At 44.7% G+C, this 22,494-nt stretch overlaps 1 protein-coding gene across 1 annotated transcript in view; it reads right to left on the bottom strand.

The window, feature by feature from the left end:
• Positions 1-9,549: 9,549 nt before the first annotated feature.
• The window catches only part of DGKG (diacylglycerol kinase gamma), a 115,705-nt gene continuing 102,760 nt past the window's right edge, over positions 9,550-22,494 (bottom strand). Inside the window, 3 exon segments of the mRNA XM_035132701.2 lie at positions 9,550-13,318; positions 15,525-15,585; positions 16,937-17,057. Of these exon segments, the coding sequence (XP_034988592.2) occupies positions 13,220-13,318; positions 15,525-15,585; positions 16,937-17,057 (281 nt within the window). The 3' untranslated portion in view covers positions 9,550-13,219.

Raw genomic sequence — 22,494 nt, 5'->3', positions numbered from 1 at the left:
GGCTCCCCCCCCCCGTGCTGGGTGCCACGCCCCTGCGGGCAGCACGCCATGCCCCCTGGGACATGTGTAAGCCACGCCCCCGCCTGCTCTCCGACCCCGGTGCCGGAACATGAAGCTCCACCACTGTATATATTTGCTATGCCCTCCCCGGGTCAGGGCACAGTGGGAGCATCTCTCAGAGTTCTCTCTAGCAAACTTACAGGAAAACTCTGTGACCTTCAGCTCCTATCATGTGCCTATCTAGCAAACATGCATTGTTGGTTTGATATCCCACATTTTGGTGGGGTGACAGGGAGAGGTTTGTATGCTGATAGCAACAGAGCCCTGGCATCTTTGGGAAGGAACCATGGAAAGCCAGGTGTCATTGGACTCCAGTTCCCATTCCCCCTGAGCATTGGCCATGCTGATGGGAGTTGGAGTCCCTCAACATATTTAGGACATTGCATTGGCTACTTGTGCTTTATGCTGTCTGTAGGCACCATGGCAAAATTGGAGGACTAACATAGAACCACATGAGAGATATTCATTCATTCATTCATTCATTGTATTTATATACCGCTTGTTTGCCAAAGCGGTTTGCAGTTGAAAAATATAAAAACAAACAAATGGCTCAAGATACAGGACTGTGTTATCTCACACTGATTTCAGAAGGCAATGACAAACTCCCTGGCCTGTACTTCTTCTTGCCAGCCTTCTCTCAAGGCACACAAGTCTTTCTTTAGTAGCCCCAGGATATAATTGAAGAAAAAATAATTTGGTCTGTGTTTTAAGTGAACTGAACTAATTCACATCTCTTGGATTAACACATGCCAAAAATGCACATCACTGCATATGCTTTCTGTAAACAAATGTGCAGGAATGGGACAGAACAGATTTATGAATAATCAAACACAAAAACGATGCAGATCAAACAGAGATGGATTTGTCCATCCCTGTGTCAGGAAGGTGGCAGGGAGCCCCGAACTTTCTCTGAGGCCACCTTCAGGAGATGATGGTTATGAACTCCCTGGCCTGGGCGTCTTCTTTTCTGCCTTCCTTTCAGGACTTTCTTGAGTAACTCTTGGGAAGATTTATTATGGTTTAAATGGGCAGTATTCTTTGCAAGGTGTTGTTATGGTGTGTGAATATGTAGACACAATATCCACCCCAATAACTCCAGATCCATATTATATACATTTAAAACATATTCAATGCACATTTTAAGCATATTACTTCCTCCAAAGAACCCTGGGAACTATAGTCTCACCCGCACAAAGCTACTATTTCCAGCACCATTAACAAACTACAGTCCCCAGAATTCCGGGGGGGGGGGAGTCATATGTATTGAACACATGTGGGTCTGGTAATACATTCATGGACCATGCATGCAGCTGACCTCTGGGCCTCCTTAGCACATGTGCAGATGCTATGACACATCACACGGACAGCTTGAACAGTTCCAATGGGTTTGAGGTGTTTTTTTTTGGGGGGGGGAGTTTTGGACCCATCTGTTCTGGCAAGTGGCCAGGAGGATATAATTAAGGCTGAGCCTCTAAAATGAGGTCCAGTCTGTGCAATTTTTAGGGTATAAAATCATTTCTAAGGCTAAGTGGTGGACCCATGGAATGGTGGTTCTGCAGCCTCGACAAAGCCTGTTTTATTAGCTGGTTTGATGGAAGAAACTGTTTGAAGAAGTCATACTTTGCCTTCTACATTATACTTTTCCACTGAAGCTCTGCTGGAGAGAGGGTAGAATAAATTTGACTAAATATAACCCATTCTAAAAAAACACCAACCCCAACAACCATAGGCTCTAAATTTAACACAATACCTTTCACATGGAGTTTTTCTTTGGTTTGGGAGACACGTGAGCTTGCCTGCTGCTGCCTTTTATTTTTTGTTCTCCTGGGATGGAGGGTGATGGGGAGGGGAAAGAAGCTGATTATTTATAAACCAGGAGGTTTGATTTATACCGGCTACAATGACATAAATCAGTCTTTTTTATTTTAAAATTAAATGCTCCTTAAACAAAATGAATGGAAATGTTCCGTCACTGCTACAACTGGGCTTGCTTTTTTGTTGGACTTCCAAAATATGAAGAGAATGAAATGATTGGAAGTCCCCTTCTTCTACAGCATCCCAACAATTGTTTCATGACTTTGTCATAGCTGGAGATGGGCCAGGTACGCGTAGAAGACATGGGAGCTCAAGGGCAAAATGCTTCCTATCCAGAATTTGTTATTTACAGGACAAATGACAGTCCAATGCCCTTCACCCAGTTTCAAGGAAAGCAGGTGATCTAAAGTCTCCCTTAGCTGTCGGGGCTAGAAGCAAGAGCTCATAGCTCTGTTCAGGTTGGCATATCCAGGGGAAGCCAATTCAGAACCCTCCAGATGTTATTGGATTCCCCATCGGCCACCATGGCCAATGGTCATGAATGATTAGCGGGCAATACATAGTTAGATAGACCAGTGGCCTGACTATGTTCCAATAAACTGTGAATGAATGACCTGGTAGATCCAACATGTGGTCTTCAAGAACAGACCAGCTAAAAGTGAAGAAACTCCCACAACCTTGGTTAGAGTGTGTATTTTGCCAATTGCCTGCGAGAGGAGCCTCATATTTCATTTTGGTTTGGACTGAAGTTGCTGTTGACTGCAGCTGGTATTACGGGCTTGATTGTGGCAATGGGTTTTTTATGATGAGCACTTTCCCAAGACAGACAATGTAATGTTAGCCTGGAGACAAGGACTCTGCTGTGGCTGGGTTGTATTACAATTACGCCAATAAAGTGGTGCATGTGTGCAACACCAACACCAATATAAGAAGACAGAGAGTCTGAGGTTGCCATTGGCCCCCTAATGACTTATAACCAATGGCTACTTGAATGATGGGCAACTGTAAATGTGGTTGAGCACATCAAGTGTCATTTTTATTCTTACACCATCCTACTCTGTGCCTACGACTGGGGTTCTCCTCTGTTTTGTCATCACCGTTTGTTTTGATGCTGCTGTTTTCTGGCACCTGGGCTAGCTATGGCCTGTTTTGCAGAAGGTGCCCTTGCTTTTTTAGGTCCTCCTTTCTACTCATTGCAGTTGTGTTGCCCTTGAACACTGAACAGTCAGAAAGTTTCTTGGAGAACTACTGCAATCCGGGCACAGGATGCTTATTTTCAGGCACACGAGACATTAGCATGGCCACGCTATTGTGCCTGGAAAATGGCAGTAGATGATACCCCACCTGGTGCTCTCAATCAAAAGTCGTTCCAGAACTAGCCATTACTTCATTGTCATTTTATTTGATGTAAAACCACATCGGTTAGGATTTACATATAAACATGAGCTACATTACGAATTCACACAATTCCATGCAGGGAACTACATCGAGATCCATGGGAAAGGAGGAAGAGCAGTCATGCTCAGGAGGATATACAGTACATTTCATGGTGAGGAACAGGATTAACTCTAGCTGCCCGTATTCACACAATACACTAGGCGGGAGGTGTGCATTGATTACAGCCTAAATGGAGAGATGCCCATTTTGCCCCATTACGTACCTGGTCCTCTCTCTGGCTGCACTGAGAGTCTCCTAAGATTGGTTAGTGAGATGCTAGTGAAGTGCAGTTTAGTCTGGTAGCTTCTGCAACAGAGGCAAATGTTGTGTTTTCAATTGGGAGTTTTGCTTGTGGTTTGGTGTTGTCATATGCTGAATTTATATTGCGGGGCTGCTGTGTTGTTTTGTCAGAAGGTTTCTGAGCATGAACCGAACTGGGACAGAGCAACTTCATCCACCAGATAGCGAGAGTGACAGGAGCAAGGATGGTCGTGTCATTGAGGGATGGGCTGTAGCTCAATGGTAGAGCCCATGCTTTGCATGCAGAATGTCCCTGGTTCGATCCCCAGCATCTCCAGGCAGGGTTGGGAAACCCTGGAGGGCTGCTGCCTGCCAGTGCAGGCAGTACTCAGGTGGATGAACCAATAGTCAGACTTGATAAAAGCAGTTTACTACATTCCTCGTCGGCATGGATTTCAACAGTAAGGCCATGATTCCCGAATAAAAGCATTGTAGGTGGCGGGTGCGTAGCAGTGGGATGGACCCTTAGGAATTAAGCAATCCCATAAATGACACTAACAGCACTCCACCAAAAAGAAAACCCCACCAAAAACCAGAGGAACTGCTTCCATACTTTATATATGTTGGATTGTTTCAGGCATGCACACATATAATTCAGTTTCTCAAAACTGGATTACCCAACACCTGGTGACTCAGCTGAACGTGTGAAGTGTCTCCACCTAGAAATGTTGCATTTGAGGTGGAATTGGACGGTGCAAATGTTCTCGCTGCAGGGATTAATTTGATTAATTTGTAAAGGCTCATGTTTCATTCATATATGCAAATATTGGTTTCATCAACGGTCATTATGTGATGAATGTGGATTGTGAGCCGACTTCTAGCACCACCATATGAATGGACTGCATTTCTTTGGAGTGGAATTGTCTTAACTGGGCAGCAATTCCTTAGGTGCCAAAGTGGTGCATCGAGCCATTTTGTGCAGTGGTGGTGGTGGTATTTTGCAAGATGATGACCAGGCCTAAGGAAGCAGCCCACTAAACTGACAAGAGATCGAAAGCTCTGGCACAGTCCTTCACTACATGGAGAAGCCGAGCACAGCAAATAATTTGACTCAACGTTTCATCCTGGATGGCTGTTCAGCAAGCTACATTCCCCCAGAATCTATCTTTTATGCAATATCCCAAAATACACTTCTGAGGGGCAGAAAGATCAGGGATGGGAGAGGAAACTATTGTAGATGTGCAGATTGAGAATGGGAGGAGGAAAAAAAGTTGAATGTACAGAGTGACAGAAAGAGAGATAAGCAAGGAACAGACATGGTGCAGATGCTGGAGTATCACAAGGTTGCTTACTGAAATTGCCTTTACTTTATGCAAAAGGTTCCAGTTCCAGACCCCCAGATTCCTTGGCCAAAGTTCAATCTACACTGATGTAAATGCAGGAGAGTAAATAGCACCTTACCCCAGTGAGCAGGGAGTTTGGCCTGCTTTTCTGCAAAGCGCTAAGCCCACAAACTGCCTGCCACGCAAAATAAAGCAAGCTGCTAATGTCACTGGAGAAGCCAGCACAGCACCCCGCCGCCCCCCAACGGCCCTAGAGGAGCTCTCTGTGAATTGGGCACTGGCTGTATGCAGAAGGCATTTGCGACATTCACAAATAAACGCTGCTTTGTCTGGCTGTCAGCCTGTATACTCTGCCTGGGCTGGAGATCAAGCTGGGCTAATGAGTCATCACCTGGAATAAAAACCCCACAGCTGGAGTTCACATCAGTTGCTCTCTTGACAATGCAAAAGGCAAACTGGGCTCCTGCTGCTTCTGCCTCAGCTCCCTCAGGCCTGCAGAGTGAACAGGACAGGTTGTTGCCTCCTGCAGGAGAGAGGCAGAAGTCTTACGGCCACACTCCTTTGCAGCACAGAGATGCAGTGATGGAAACCACTCCACCAGACCCACTTCTGCCTACCATGCGAGTGCTAAAAGACATAACCCCAGTTCAGGGATAAACCACAGTAAGCTACAGCCATACAAGGAGCAGGGCTGTTGTACAAAGAGTTGCCATTCTGATATGAGCCAGAATTTCCAGCGGTTAACAGTTCTAGTAAAGAAAGAATGAAATGGAAAAGGAAGAAAAAAACCCCTGTCCAAAGCTCTCTCACACTAATGAGCTCATAAATGATGATTCCATATACTAAATTTGCCTTTGTGAGGCAAAAAAATAAGTGAAAGACCAGCTTATGAATGTGGCACGTGCCTGCTTAGGGATCTTGAAGGTAAAGAAACACTGTTTGCCTTCCCGCCAGAGCGGTTCCTATTTATCTACTTGCACTGCATGCTTTCGAACTGCTAGGTGGGCAGGAGCTGGGACCGAACAACGTGGGGATTCGAACCGCTGAACTTCTGATTGGCAAGCCCTAGGCTCTGTGGTTTAACCTGCAATTCCCTTCATCCCTGGCCATGGCCATGCTGGCTAAAGCCGATAGCAGCTGGACTCCAAGGGCCAGTGGGTCACACATTCCCCATATCTGACTTAGATCTAAGCACAGGAAAAAGAAAATCAAATGGTTCTATATGAGGCAGGTGGAGTGTGAAATATTCAACCCCCTTTCAACTTCCAAGTGCTGCAAGAGGAGGTAAGCCAGCTATGGCTCCTCTTGCCTGTTCCCTCCTAGCTCTTTCATCCACCCTCTCCCCTGCTTCCTGTAATTGATCAGAGCGCCAGGTATGCCTCACAGAAAGAAAGGGAGGAGCAGATGACAGAGTTGGCAAGGGAACCGGCAGGATGTCTCTTGCCACGCTGGGAGATTTAAAGGCATATTATATTAATTTCAAAGCATATCTATATAACCCTTCTTCAAAACGGAGTCCAGAGTGGTATACAACAGATAGCGAATTAATTAATACCTAATGTGATACAATAAAACACCAACAATAGCAGCCATAGAAAATGACAGCAGCTAAATAATGCAAAACACATTACTGTAAATGCCTGGGTAACTAAAAACCATTGAATCGTAGAATTCAACGGGGCCTCGAGGGTCATCTAGTCCAGTGTTTCCCAACCTTGGGTCTCCAGCTGTTTTTGGACTACAACTCCCATCATCCCTAGCTAGCAAGACCAGTGGTCAGGGGTGGTGGGAATTGTAGTCCGAAAACAGCTGGAGACCCAAGGCTGGGAAACAATGATCTAGTGCAGGCACCCCCAAACTGCGGCCCTCCAGATGTTTTGGCCTACAACTCCCATGATCTCTAGCTAAGAGGACCAGTGGTCAGAGATGATGGGAATTGTAGTCCAAAACATCTGGAGGGCCGAAGTTTGGGGGTGCCTGATCTAGTCCAACCCCCTGCAATGCGGGAATCTCAACTAAAGCATCAGTGACAGATGATAATCCAACCTCCGCTTAAATACCTCCAATGAAGGAACCCTTCCAAGGGATTATTTTAGGCTACAATCCTCACCACGTTTACTCAGAACAGAAGTAAGTCCCTCATTGGATTCAATGAAGTTTACTACCATGTAAGTGGGGTTAGGGCTGTGGCCTTAACCTAGTACAAGAAGGATTGTAAAGTAGGCGGCAGGTATACCTCTTTAGGGAAGGCATTCAAAAACTGGGGTGCCACCACGGAGCAAGTCCCTTGAGGTTTGCAGAGTGACCGGAAGCTGTGGGTTCCCAGGCTTGTCTTATCTTTCATCTTCAGCTTCCTTTCTATAAAAAAAATGAGCAGCAACCTGTTTCTTGGGGCTGCAGAGGGGATGAGTGGACACTGCAGAATGTTTTGCTCGCCAAGATTGCTCTATCCACTAATACGCTTTGGGGTGGGAGGATGACAGAAAATGACACTATCCCAGATTGTTCTGATTACCAAAACCTAGCTGCTCCCTGACTTAAACATACTGCTGCAAGGTTTTGCTAGTTCATGTTTTGTTCAAATGTCTTTAGCTTGCTGCTTACTGTTGAGATGCCTCTAGAGCTGTGTACTAATAAAAGAGCATGTTAAAGCCTTCAATTTGCCAAGTTATACTTGGCACTGAGTGGAAGGCAAGGATTATTTTAAATTATGGGATTCTTGAGTGTGGCCAGATCATTTGGGTTTTAAAGCTGCTCTGATGCTCTGCAACCATTTCTGCTGTTTAAGTATCTCTCCTTCATTCAATGTCTGCCCTCTGGCTATTTTTCTCTCACTGTATGGGAGGGTGGATTTTTGGAGGGCAAACAATGTATTGTTTCTTAACCCTTTTTTTATAAGCCATCTCAGCAACCTTTCTATCCTATAGGAATTGGACATTATTATTATTTTTAAGCATCTGAATCTTTATCTTGGCTTGCCTACTGTCCCAGAGCAGCCTGATCATAAATGTTCATTTTCACATTAAGTGCACCAGATTTAGGATTGGGTTGTCATCTGCATCCTGTATATGTTTAGGTGGGAGTAAGTCTCATTGATTCCAGTAGGACTTACTTCCAAGCATGTCATTTCATGCCTCTTGTGGGCTGCTCTCCAGAATGTTTCCAGTGATATACAGGATATCCTTTCTAAATTTATTTGTATTATGGTATCAAATAAGAGGTGATGTCTAGCCTGGCTGGTATATTGTACATGGTGGTTTTTAGATTATGTTATTATTATTTTTGTTACTGAATGGGAAACACTAAAAATGCTACTTTGTTTTTGGCTGCCCTGATTAATATTAAGTGAAACTGTCAACAGTGGCTTAGTGTGAATGTGCAAGTTCCCAGAGAGGAGATGGTGGCCTCTTTGTAACTCCTCCTCCTGTACTGCCGTGAGCTTAGCTATGGTTTGGCTTAGTGCCATCCGATCCCAGGTTTGTGGTTTGTGTCACTCCAGACTAAACATGAGGGGCAACTGAAGGTTGTTCTTGTGTTTAGTTTGTGGTTTGTCTGGAGAAGACAAACCATGAGCCTGGGGTTCAAAGGACACTCTCAGACAAACTATGGCTTAGCTCAGCAGCAGGAGGACCATGAGAGGAGTGGAGCTGCTGTGATCTCTCCAGGAGCCCTCATGCTTGTGTGTTCAAGCTAAGCCATGGTTTGACTTAGGGTTACACTGCATGCAATCCAGCTCATTGTTATACAGTCATACCTCGGTTTAAGTACGCCTCGGTTTGAGTACTTTCAGTTTAAGTACTCCGCGGACCCATCCGGAATGGATTAATCCACTTTCCATTACTTTCAATGGGAAAGTTCGCTTCAGGTTAAGTACGCTTTAGGTTAAGTACGGACTTCCAGAACCAATGACACTCATACCTCGGGTTAAGTACGCTTCAGGTTGAGTACTCCGCGGACCCGTCTGGAACAGATTAATCCACTTTCCATTACTTTCAATGGGAAAGTTCGCTTCAGGTTAAGTACAGACTTCCGGAACCAATTGTATACTTAAACCGAGGTATCACTGTATTTTCTAAAGGCATCTAAAATTAGATGTATTAGCTTCAGCAAGGCTGCTGTCTTCCATGCCATTGGAGCTAACTTTGCTATTTCCCCCCTGAAAGTACAGCACCTTCCTACTTCCTTCTTAATCACCAGGCATCTCTGTGATGCTTTGACATTTCAGAAATGTAGCAAAGCCTCAGTCACACCTGACAGCAAAGCACTATTTGGCCCAAAATAATTGTGGCAGTCAGTTGTTTAAAGCCGAACAACTGATAAATGTTAGTGAGTACTTAGGCATGAAATCTGGCAAATGCAATTAGGTATTCTTGTCCCCTGAACCATTCGATTGTCATTTTCTCCAGGACCCTCAGAATCTCATTTTGCTAGTCTGGAAGAGAATCTATTTCCTATTCTTACCTAATCTCCACCCACCTTTGTTAATATCTGATTTTAAGATATGAATTTAGCCCAGCTGCTTTCCTTATGAGAATTTGTTCATTTTAAATGTGCCTTTGGTTGCCCATAACTCATTCTGAGCACTTGATTTCTTTTCTTTGCAAATCTCAGCTACTTCTATGCTGCCTGTATGGTTAAGGATTTTTTTTGAACATTTATTTACTAACTCCTTCCTTCTGTGATTGTTTTCCTGCTCCATTTTAACAATTGAGCCACTGATGGTTTTCCAGAATTATTTCAAATCCAGATACCAGTAATCCTTGTAAGAAGGTGGATTTGGTTATAATTAAACCAGTGCAATTTTATCAGTTGAACAGTCCTATAAGAAACAAGATATTTAGTTCATCAGTAAGCCAGCTTGTTAGTCCTGAATCAAATCACTCACAGCGTGTCTACAAACACCAGTTTCATAGTTGTGCTTTATGCCAGTTTAATTGTTATGACTTTCCCCCAACAAATGATAAGAATTATAGTTTTTGTTAGGGGCCTGAGAATTCTGCTACTGGTCCTCTTCATAGAATGATAGTTCCCTGAGGAAGGGACTCATTAACAAACCAGCTTAAATTTGTGGCATTGGCATGTCCTCATATTTCAGAGAGGGAGAAACTAATATTTACAATGTAAAGAATCCTGGCCCATTGCCTTTAGTTTTCTCAGTTAGTATCTTACTACCTTTATTGTTAAGAATCTATTTCAGACTCCCCCACGTTGGTGCTCTCCATGTCTTTTGGACTGCAGTATAGCTTAGCATGGACAATGGTCAGGGATGATGGTCAGGACAATGGTCAGTTACAGTCCAGAGTATCTGGAGGGTACCAGATTGGGGAAGACAGAAATGCCTAGTACTTAACACTTGCCTCTTCTTTATTTTGCACCAGATTTATAAAGTGGGATAAGATCTGGTTGCAACTGCATGGAAATCCCCAAGGGGGACAGAATTTGTGCTGTGTTGTTTTTCTCCTTGGCAACTCAAGAATCCTGAGCTTCTATCTGCTGGCTTCTGGAGAAATTATTTTCCTTTGTTCTTTGCTGTACAGTCAATTAAACCCAAACCAAGCCAAGCCAAATATCAATTCAATGGCAGGAGATAATTGTATTTGAGAAAACAGAGAACAAGCTATATTTGCAGCATTGAACCAAAACCCCCCAAAAGAAGCAGAATACAGAAAAGAAAAGAGACAAAGATATTGTGATGCAAAAACGTTCAGAGACAGGTGAGTTGAGCAGGAAGGAAAGGGAGCTTTGGGAAGGGAGAAGGGGTAGGATAATGTAGCTGATAGCCAATGGGGTATCTTCTGCCCCACAAAAATAAGCAGCTCATGGAGACTTCGGTTGTTGAGTGTAAATGGTCCCTCTGTGAAAGCAGCTGTCATGCAGCCCTAAAGAGGTAACGCAGTAATCATTCCTGAGACCACAAAGCCAAAATATCCATCTTTGGGGAGATTCCTCAATTTCCAGCTGTAAGAACAAACCTGCACAGCCACCACAGTTTGTTCTACCTTTCGCTTCTTTCTCAGATAAATGCTATCATCTGAATGGGTCCCAAATGTAACACTGTGGTGTTTGTGACTGCAACGCAGTTATCTATGAAAATACAGTCATGTTGTCATGGATGCCAAGGTCTCCACCAGATTTCCTAGCTTATTGAGAGTGTTAGGCAGGGTTTGTTCTAGGTGAAGCCAAGTGACTTCATCTAGAAAGAATTACATTAGCTGAGAACACCCTTCCTCATTATTTAAGCGGTAAAATAAATAGGCATAATATTTGGAATTGTGCCACTAGCTTTTTCCACGTTCAAAGAATAAATCAAAGATTGCATTCCTTTCTTTCAGATATGCAGAGGCGAGCCTTCCACGTGGTCCTCTCAGCCAACAAGGAGAGCCAGTTAACACTTCCTTATTCTCCTGCGGTTAAATGTGAATGAGACATACAGTACTTGCTGACCCTGAGCAGCTTCAAACCAGGGCAAAGAGCCACCCAAACAAAATCCTGCAAAGCTATCTCACACAGAAGAAGGTTACATTAAGAACACCGTCTGGTTCAGACTCTTTTCCTTTGATGATGTAATAAAAACACTCTTTCATAGGCCCATTTGCCAATGACTGGTCTGCTTTGAAGAGGAGTTATGTTACAGGCTATTCAAGCTGTTCATGGATGCCTCTCTTGAAGAAAAAATAGGAATTGCACCAAGGTGGCATGTGGGCTACTGGTGGATCCAAACCCAATGTGGCTTGACTGCCAAGTTTTGCTTTTGGACAATTCAAAATTTGACTCACAGTCTATGCAGTTAAAAGAGTTAGAGCACGGAAGAATAGCAGCTAACCTGGCTATTCAATTCATATTGAAACATAGAGCCATTTTAATCTCCCCTCTTTGTGAGTTTTTCAGAGTTCTCTTCTGTGCTGTTCTGTTACAGGAACAAATACATCGGGGTGGGTGGGAAATATTAGCTCTTTAGGATGACCTCTGTGTTTGCTTACATTTCATCATGGGACCAAGCCGGCCTTTAATGACATTCCAATACCAACCATGGAGTTTGCTCTTGGTTTGGGGGTTCAATCCTTGCCGCATGTTTAGGCCATTGTAACACATCCAGCACTTGATTTGCAATTTTTTGCCACTGGACTAAAGTCAGTCCCATGACAAGAGTGAGTTCTGGCGGAGCTCTCAATGAGTGCTGCCAGAGAAAACTTAAAAACATGTTCACATGTGTCAGATGTGGTCAGACAGAAGAAAAGAAAAGCATCCAGAACTGAAAGGAGAATACAAAAAAATTAACAGAGAGAAGCGTGGCCTACATCTAAGCTGAAAGGATCCTCAAGTTGGTGAGGTTGTCATCATAATCACAGACCAAACTGACTTGTTATTCATACATTTATAGTACCCTGAGTTTGCTTTCTACTGCCAAAAAAGGCTCCTGCCTTTTTTATTGTCAACTTCACTCTTTCTGGTTTCCTCACTTGGCAATCTCTGCTTTCTGCATTCATAAGCCTCTGAAATGGAACGCCTAACCAGCTTCTGCTTAAAAAAATAAAATAAAATTAGAACCAAGCTAGCAAAAGACACTGCTGTTGCAAGAGTTTGGGGGTGGTGGATAATATCTCCCCCAGTGTTTCTCCCCTCCCCTAAGCTAAGGAAAAAATAAATAAAGAACATTTCTTATCATGTGTAGGATTTGGTGACCCAAGAGGGCAGCACAGCGAGATGCCAAAAGTCTTCTGACATACCTTTAAAAAAATAAATAAGTGAAGCTCAGATTCTTTGCCAAGTTTGGTGTTTTATCAGCAGCTTCTGGGGTTCTAAAGAGTCCAAATAAATGGAAAAGATCCCACATCCCATCTGCAGGGCTACGTCAGACATGCCGTTTTCCATGTCTGTTTGTTTGCTTTCAGACAGGGCTGTGCAATTCATGGCTGCCTAGAACAGCTCTCCTCAGAACAGTCCCCAACTCTCGCCACAGTCCAACCAGAGCAGTTTTGAGAGTTTCTCCTCCTTAGACTGTGGTGCCGTGGAGGAGAAAAATCCCCCTGAACCATCAATGTTAGTGTTATCCCTGCCAATGATATTTAGAGAATGTGGCTATGTGTGCATGTATATACAAACCCACACCGCTATTTCAGTTTGGCTGCCGAATGCCAACCCTGTTATTTTCCACTAAGAGTTCATAATGCTGCCTCCAGACCGATGTTTCCAAAGCAGATTCAGAAGCCAGGAGATCTGAAGAGATGAAGGTTTCTTTCCATAGGCTTTCCCCCTGTGCGGTTGACTGCCACCGGAATGGAGAGCTGCTGCTTCTGAAGATTGTTCTTTTGCTTGGTTGCAGATTAGTCTCGAGTTCGGTTCCTCCTCCTCAGGAAGAAGAAGCTGCTCTTTTGGGGAGGTCCCAGTAACATCGGCACTTGGCTTTTGTGGGTGATTTTAATCTAAACGGAAAGAAATAACACCGGGATTAGAGCATTGCTGTTTCTGCACAGCCATTATGCCAAGAACTCAAGGAACATAGGAAGCTGCCTTATGCCAAATCTGACCCAGTGGTCATAGAATCATCGAATTGTAGAGCGGGAAGGGACCCCAAGGGTCTTCTAGTCCAACCCCCAGCAATGCAGGTCCATCAGGCTTAGTACTTTTCACACTGACTGGCAGCAGCTTTCTGGAATTTCAGGCAGCGGCCTTTCCTAGTTCTGACTGGAGATGCCAGGTGTTGACCCTAAGACCTTCTGCCCTATACATTTAAAGCAGTATTATATCACCTTAAGGATCATGGTTCCCCCACCCCCACCCCAAGAATCATGGGAGCTGTAGTTTGTTAAGGGCACTGAGAGTTGTTATTCCTAGCAGAGACCCATAATTCTCAGAGTGATTTATCAATCAATCCCTCATCCCAAGGAACTTTTGGACCTGTAGCTCTGTGAGTGGAATAGGGGTCTCTGAAGCATCCTTAATGAATTTCAGTTCCCAGGATTCTTTGAGGGGAAGCCAGGACTCTTTTTTAAGTGGTATAAGCAGTGTTCGAAATTAGCCAGGCGTATTTTGCACCTGGCTTTTGACCACTTGCAACCAAGTGAAGATGCCTTGTATAAGTGACCCAGTGGGCACCTTGCTGTGGACTGTGTGTGTGTGTGTGTGTGTGTGTGTGTGTGTGTGTGTGTGTGTGTGCAGGGACAGTATCCCATCGAAAACTGGGCAGTTCCAGTAGGCCACATCTGCTCTTGAACACGTGCCTGATTTTATCCAGTAGCCCTTTTAAACTGCAACAGTGCTTTTGCTTTCCCGGATGGAAACAGGGATGAGGAGCCTGTGGCCATCCAGATGTTGTTGTATAAGACTGCTTTAAATGTATTGGGGGCCAGAGTGCCCTCCTGTGACCCGATCAAGCCACCGTCAAGAGAGGCACTGCTCACAAGTTCCACCCCCACACCTGTTGCATCAGGAAGCAGGGAAAGGAAGGGCAAGTCTGCCCAGTTCCTTATGCAACATGAGCAAGGCTGCTTATCGGAATACCAATCAAACTGGAGGCAGCACTGTGATAAGACCTTAAGACCTCTGGGTGGCTGTGGAGGCAGCAGAGGATGAGGACAACCCCCTGAGATGGTTCAGGGGTGGCAGGCAGGCTCCCAGGAAGCCACATAAAGCATTTCCTGTCTGACAAGTCATCTGCCACAAGGATAAGGCCTCAATGCAATATGAAGGATGGGGGTTGGTATCCAGCATCACACAGAAAAAGGAACTGGATCCCTAGATGCCTCCAGGTGCTCAGCACAATTGTTTTTCGGAAGATTTTTATACCACCACCAGTATACAGTTACAACCAACGCTTCTCTGTCAAAGGGTTTCAACTTCCGTAGGAAAACCTAGGGAACAGAAAAAGCACTATACAAGGTTTTAAATGACCAATGAGAAAAATGTTCCTAATGTTATTTCCTGACCACTGGTGACATTTGTATGTACACATGAATCTTAAGATCCTTTATTTTCAGCTGAAATTGTTCATTGCAACATTCTGTTCTACTCATTCACAAATAACAGAGGACAATCTGTCTTTTTACCATGTCTAACACATCCTCCTTTGATCTTCAGATGGTGTACAATGGTGTGGAGACACAGAAGATACAGCAATGTCCATAATGTTGCAGCAGTGTAGAACCACCATAAGTCTCTCCCTCTTTCCCCTTTGATTTTCCATTAGGAATACAAATGTGACTGTCATTGCTGAGAAAGGGTTTGAGAATGACATCAAAGGAAACAGGAAAATCATGCCTCCTTCTTCTAAAATTGTAAGAGGGCTATTAGCTAGGATATTATAGTTATTTTGCTTCATTGTTTCCATGTGAAATAAAAGCTTATTTTGAAACGTAGCCCCTTTCCAGGATCCACAACTGAGATCTGGGTTTCACCGGCAGTTCATTCTCCGGAAGAGGGACAGCCAGCATGGTGTTCCCAAGGTGTTCTCATCAGCCCCAGCCAGCATGACCAATGGCCAGGGATGATGGAAGCTGTAATCCAACAACATCTGCAGGGCATCACATTGGTCACTCCTGCTCTAGAGATCAATCTTCCATAGCTTCTAGCACTGACAGATGAGCTACACTTGCATATCCCAGCTCCCTTTCATGACATGCAACTACTCACTGTGCAAGGTGGCTGCATCCAGGGCTCTCCATCCACTTGCATGGGCAAAAGCTTGGTTGTCCTGGAATCCACAAACAAGGCACAGCGAAAAGGTTAACAAGACTGAAGTGGATAAGCCAGGGGAGAAACTGTATCTTGTTGCAAGCTGATAATAACAAGCATTTTTGGCAAAGGGGGGTGGGTGGGAACAAGGTGGTCTAGCCCTATGTTCTATTACTCACAATGGAGATGGCTCAGCAATCTGTTGAGGAGTGCAAGGAAGACCACAGTCAATTTCTGTATTTCAGATCCACCTCTTAAATGTCATTCACCTTATATGTGAACCTGCTACCTGTTTTCGTAGAACACTACTTGGTGTGCAACGGATTTTTGTTCTAATCTCAAATACACCTCTACATTTCTGCCCATTTAGGACTTTTTGCCATCTCGTTTTCAAATGCACCACTAGAAGGCTAGAAAATTGGAACTTAGTATTAAAAATAACAGAGAGGATTGCAACAAGGACCTGCAACAGAGGTCAAGGGAGAGGAGTGCAAGGTTCCTTCTTCTTCGCTTAAGTCTCTCACAGACCAGCTTGAAGCCTCTTACAACCTGCCCAAAGGAACCCTTAATCCAGGCATCCCCAAACTTCGGCCCTCCAGATGTTTTGGACTACAATTCCCATCATCCCTGACCACTGGTACTCTTAGCTAGGGATCATGGGAGTTGTAGGCCAAAACATCTGGAGGGCCGCAGTTTGGGGATGCCTGCCTTAATCCTTCCTGCTTCCTTCAACCAGTTGTCAAAGGTCCTGGAAGGAGATTGTCACTCAACCCAACCATGCTCCCCTTAGGCCTGTAGGTCCTCTCAGCTTCCCTACCTCTTAGACATGGCTGCCTATGCCACATGCCTTTCCTGTTTCCCATATGTACAAATAGGCACTCAGTCAGTAGCCCTTACTCACAAGCAGGATATAGTCCCAGTTGCTGTCAGGAGGAGCATTTGGAGCTGGTGTGTTGATCGCCTTGGACTGTCCAGTAGGCATGCCTGCCTACCATCTCTACAGCCAGTCTGCTGCTTCCCTTGCTTGTCAATCTTGCCTAGCAATCTCCTTACCCAGGACTAATCAGGAGGTGGAAATACTTCTTGGCTCTCCCAACACAACTTGAGCCCATCCTTCTATAGTACAGAGTGCTGTATTTTATGGGTGCCATAGCTTCCTCAGCTCTACAACGTTATGCGTGGCATAGGCCCAACAAGATATCAATTTGAGTCAACAACAAAAAACAGATGTCAGTCTCTGCTCTCCCCCACTTCCCACGTGATGCTTTCCTGCCTGTAGTATGATTTCATGCTTTGAACATCCCCCAGAGCTCTCAGTAGACTTGAGCAAAAGCAGGATGCAGGGACCAAGACCCAGGGGTGGTCGGTACCTGATGGTAACGGAGGAACACTGAGCTAGCCTCTTGCCAGCACTTTTCAGTCCAGTATAGATCTGCCCCATCTCCATCGCCCCTTCAAGGCCCACAACTTCCAGGAGTTGATCGCTGAGATCTAATGAGAGAAAGGGTAATGTGTGAATAAAACAAATACAAGTATGGGCTTTGCCTTCCGTGAACATAATGCATAGGAGTGAGCAAGAGAAGATGCACTTAGGAGCAAAAAATGTGGTCTGAAGGCAATGTCTAGAACAGGCATAGGCAACCTTGGCTCTCCAGATGTTTTGGAACTACAACTCCCATGATCCCTAGCTAACAGGGCCAGTGGTCAGGGATTATGAGAGTTGTAGTTACAAAACATCTGGAGAGCCAAGGTTGCCTATGCCTGGTTTAGAATATCAACTTCAAACTTATTGCAACAGATACACTATCATACACCAAAATGCTCAAGAAGATGAGCTTAGTCACATACAAAAAGTCTCAAATCATCTCCTTTGAGGTGTGGGTGTGTGTGGGTGTGTGGGTGTGTGCGTTACTCTGTGGTATGCAGCTCAATATTTCTTGAAGTAGCTAAGATGGAAAAAATTGAGTCCAATGCCATCTGAAAGAGCACATCTGAAGCTTCATATACCGTATACATGCAACTTACGTGTGGTACCTTTAAAAAGTATTTAATATGGGCAAAACCCAGCTAAATTTAGCAGCAATTTCTATGGAAAGTTTAAGAGCATAAAGAAAAGAGTGGAAAATAATAATAAAAGGGTGTGTGAGGAATTTACTTGGGGTGCATGTTTTGTAATTCTGGGATACTTTTGTGTGTGTGACAGAACTCATCCTCCTGAGCATTTTGGTGTATGATATGCTTTTGTTTCAGTAAGTTTCAAGTTAAACCATAGAATACATAGTCCAGTCAAATAGCACCTTCCTATGCTCACCTTGCAATTGAATTCTCAGGTAAAGCAGGAATATTAATTCAGAGCTGGAGAAGAGAGCTAAACCAGGCATCCCCAAACTGCGGCCCTCTAGATGTTTTGGCCTACAACTCCCATGATCCCTAGCTAACAGGACCAGTGGTCGGGGAAGATGGGAATTGTAGTCCAAAACATCTGGAGGGCCGAAGTTTGGGGATGCCTGCGCTAAACTGTCAAGGAGTTTTTCTGCATTTTGCTTTGCCTTGAGATGAGTTAGTTTCTGTTCCTATGTGGGCCCTCACCTGGAAGACCAGTGTTAAGGTCACAATATAGGACAGGTGTTGTGGCATGAGCCATGCCACTCACCATTCATGATATTATAGGCACACCATCTATTGGTGGATGCAACTCTCATGCCACCACATTACTACCACTCCAGATCACAAAGACCCAACTAGGAAAAGAACCACATTTTCTGGGGAAGTGTTTCAAGGGCTTGAGAAATGTGGTATCCCTGAAACAGAAGCCCTTCCTTGGAGGAAGATGTGTCTTGATCCAATACAAACTAAAAGGAATCATAGAATTGGAAGGGATCCCAAAGGGCATCATGGCCAACTCCCTGCAATGCAGAAATCTCAATTAAAGCCTCCATGGCAAACGGCCACCCAACCTCTCCTTAAAAAGCTCCAATGAAGTTCCACCACCTCTCATATCTCATGGGAGTTCATTCCACTGTTGAACAGCTCTTACTGCCAGAAAGCTCTTCCTGATGTTTAGTCGGAATCTCCTTTCTTGTAACTTGAATCCATTGGATCGAGTCCTATCCTCCAGAGCAGGAGAACACAAGCATGTTTCCTCTTCCATGTGACAGCTCTTTAGATATTTGAAGATGACTATCACATCTCTTCTCAGGCTCCTCTTTACCAGGCTGAACTCCTTCAACTCCTTCAACTGTTGCTCATAAGGCTTGGTTTCCAGACCCTTTACCATCTCGGCAGGAGCATCAACTGTGCATGTGGTACAACAGGGTGACACACTGGTAGATTGTGCTGCCCAAAAGCGCTACCGATGGCTGCTCATTTGTTGCACATCACACAAATATACTAAGAAGATGCCTTTTGGCTCAAGGGTATAACATTTCTTCCAGGCACTGAAAATGATGTGGCAGCTAATGATAAATAGCTGCGCCTTGCCTTGTCCTGTTTTGGTGTTTGTTTGGCAAATCCTGTTGCCTAAGCTCAGCTGCGCGCGTGTGTGTGGTCTATTTTTTTGTTTCCTTTTCTGTGCAGGGAAAAAAGCATGTCCTAGATTAACAATGAATAGCAGACAAGGAGAAACAAATGTGAAAGCGGAGCAAACTGGAGGCTTTTGCCTACTTCACACCCAACCATTTGTCCATGCCAAGGATGCACCTGCAGTCCCAATAGTAAGAGTCATTTCCCTTTTGCATTGCCGTGAACCAGAATTTTTAATTCTCCCAAGCTAAGCCTGGCTTGAAAGGCCTCGAGAAATTGGCGACGGTGGTCTCAGACTATGCCACAGCCTTAATTTCCTTCCTTTGCTCAATGGAGCCCACTGGACTAATATGTTCCATCTCTGAAATATGGCACAGTCTACACAGCCAAGAGTGTTTTTCTCTGGTGTGGTTCTTTCTTTCTTTCTTTCTTTCTTTCTTTCTTTCTTTCTTTCTTTCTTTCTTTCTTTCTTTCTTTCTTTCTTCTAACTTGGGCAAGGAGGAGGTGTTTGCTGCCAAAGGTCTGAAGATCAGACTGATAGCAGATCATGCAAAGCCGCACAGTTCAGTCAATTCCTTTGTGTGACTCAAGCCTAGCTTATAAATAATCTGTGTTTTTGTGTACTGCCGAAGTAGCTGCTTCAAAAAGCAATAGTTGACATTCCTCAGAATCAACCCTGCAAACCTTATCCTGATATGCTAGCGGTGGTTGTTTTTAGGTTAGTTATCCATTATTACCTGTGCAGGCATTGTAAAAGCAGCATGGAAGCTCACAAGGCTGCTGTGTGCCAACTCACCTGTGAACCAATAATTGCAGGAGGTGAAGAAGTGGAAAAACTTGCGTAGGAGGGAAAGCCAGGTGGGCTGGATATGGCCTGCAGGCCTTCAGTTGCCAGCTTCTGCTTTAGTGTAAAGTTGCAGTCTTCAAACAATTACCTCCAGTTTGAAAAAGTAATTTGAAAAGGTGCCATTCGCTCTTCCAAATGAGGGTGATGCCCAAAGGCTTGCTTTGAGGATTGTGCAGCAAACATCTGCAGACTTTGCTGCCTCTGATTCAGTCCTCTCCGCTCAGAAAATTCTCTTGCATTAGTCACCATGGAATATTCTGGAGGGAGCGTTGTTTCCCCACCTCTGTAACTTCCTTTCCTTTGCTTGTATTGTAGCTGTATTAAAGCATCCTCTTAGTCATTCTGCCATGCCTAAGTAACACCTGCTATGCCAGGCTCCTTCCCAATGCTTTCCGCTTTCTCCCACATGTACATAGATAGGTCTTTTTCTTATTTTCAGCCAGGCACTCTCGCCAAAAGAGCATTTCAGAGAAACCGGTGGTTGTGGGTCCATGAATCCGAGCCTCCTTTTCATTTCCAGCAGCTCAGCCCTGCCCTGCTGCGCCAGCATCGTTATTAGCTGAAGCCCTTTAATATTTAATTAACCTACAAGATCCATTTTCTGTAAAGACTCAGACTCGGAGGAGACCAGCATGGGTAGAAGGAAATTAAATATGCAACCTCTAATGAAATTCAGGTTAAAGACAAACATAAAAATAACTGCCCCGTGGAAACTGCTGATTTTAAAGTGTGGCGTGAGTAACTAACTAACTCCCTCATTCTGAAATCCATGCATTTATGTTGATGATGGGGAGGAATGACAAAAAACATGGGATGGGGGAATGGGGGGTGGTGGATCTTGTTGGACTCCACTTCCCATCAGGCCCCAGCCAGTATGGCTAATGGTCCAGAGAGATGGGAGCTGTAGTTCAGCAGGATCCGGAAGACACCACATTAGCTTCATCTTAGTCCAGAAGCAAGATCTACCCATCCATCCATCCACAGATTAAGTGGGGCAATCTGGAGCACTGTGTACTGGCAGCAGAGACGAAGCATGCTGCAGAAAAGTTGCTTATAAGACTAGCAGATTGAAATGATTCATCCAAACAAGCCAAGCTGCACCTGGCTGTTTCTTTAGCAGAAATGGCGATTGTGTTTTTGGAACAGGTTCCATAGTGGGGGTGGGGGTGGGGGTGGGAGGACTAGACTAGACAGCCAATGTACTGTATCCTTCTTCTTATTGCATCTTTCTCTCTTTGTCCATGCCCTGTGGTGCCCGTCCTCCAGAGACATCCTCGCCCTCACAGCTGGAAGCCTGCCGTGTTGCTTACATTAAAAGATTATTTAGATCTGTTAATTACGGCTCCTTGAATGCTGCATGGTAGACTGTCCCTAGGAGGGCTGGCTAATTATCAGGTGTGCCCTGCCACGTCCACAAGCTCTAGCTGGCCCCATGCCACCCTTTTCAGCCTCTGCCTTGCTGAGCAATCTTGGAAGGCAATCAGGACCTGAGGAGGAGTGCCAGGCTGGCTCTCAACATGACAGCAAAAAATAAGTACAGTAACTATGGCCTCAGTCATATACGATGACACTGACCTGGAGGTTAAGTCCTATTGAACGCTATGGGGAATACTTCTGAGGAGACATGCTTAAGATTGCACTGCCCACTTCTCTTCTATATTTGTACCTATAGTTGTTCTCGAAGCTACGAACATGAGTTTGACCAAACTGCGGGAGGCAGTGCAAGACAGGAGTGCCTGGCGTGCTATGGTCCATGGGGTCACGAAGAGTCGGACACGACTAAACGACTAAACAACAACAACATAGTTGCTTCTGAGCTTGGTTGATGTAAAGTTGTAGCTCTACACTCCCACTTGCCACTCAGTTTTGAAAACTGATCCTCAGTGATTGATCTTGACTTTCTGGATTCCAATAAACTCCACCTTCTGTTAGGACTGGAAATGTCTCTGGTCTAGGGTTGCCACCCATCCCTAGAAAAACGTGATCGCCCTTTTGGAGAAAATTGTCTCCTGTCCTGTTTGGACAGGACACCTTTTTTCATGTATTCAAGCTCCTCCTCCTCCTCCAAACTTCATGGGCAGAGGGTGTGTCCAGTGGGAGGAGGAGAGCTGAGACCGAGAATTATCATGGGATGCGAGCAGAGGGTGGGGTGGTGCCAGGAGGAGGAGTTTGAGAGTGTGTGTTTTTGTGTGGGCAAATGATAGGTTGGGTAGAGTGAGGGAGAGGGTTTGCAGGGGCCTGGTCCGGTGTGGGAGAGAGAGTTTTTGTGCGGGCTATACATGTAAAGCCCAGCTACACATGTAATATACAATACAGTACTTTTCTTACAGTTGTAAATCATAGTGCTTTTGCTGATTTTTTTCATTGAACTGTAAACCCTGTTGATCTTGTCACTAACCCCAAATGTCAGCTGCAGCCATTTGAACCCAGCTCTCTTCTCAGTGCTGTGCACCTTTTGGGAACTTTAAATCCCACCTCACACTTTAGACTTGATCAGTTCAGACCTGGTTCTTGGCTTGCCACTGTCACGTGTGGTTTGGGCCTAGCAAATCTAGTGAA

The sequence above is a fragment of the Zootoca vivipara genome, chromosome 5 (genome assembly GCF_963506605.1).
Source record: "Zootoca vivipara chromosome 5, rZooViv1.1, whole genome shotgun sequence".
NCBI classification, from domain to species: domain Eukaryota; kingdom Metazoa; phylum Chordata; class Lepidosauria; order Squamata; family Lacertidae; genus Zootoca; species Zootoca vivipara.
This window is presented reverse-complemented; position numbering and strand designations above follow the sequence as displayed.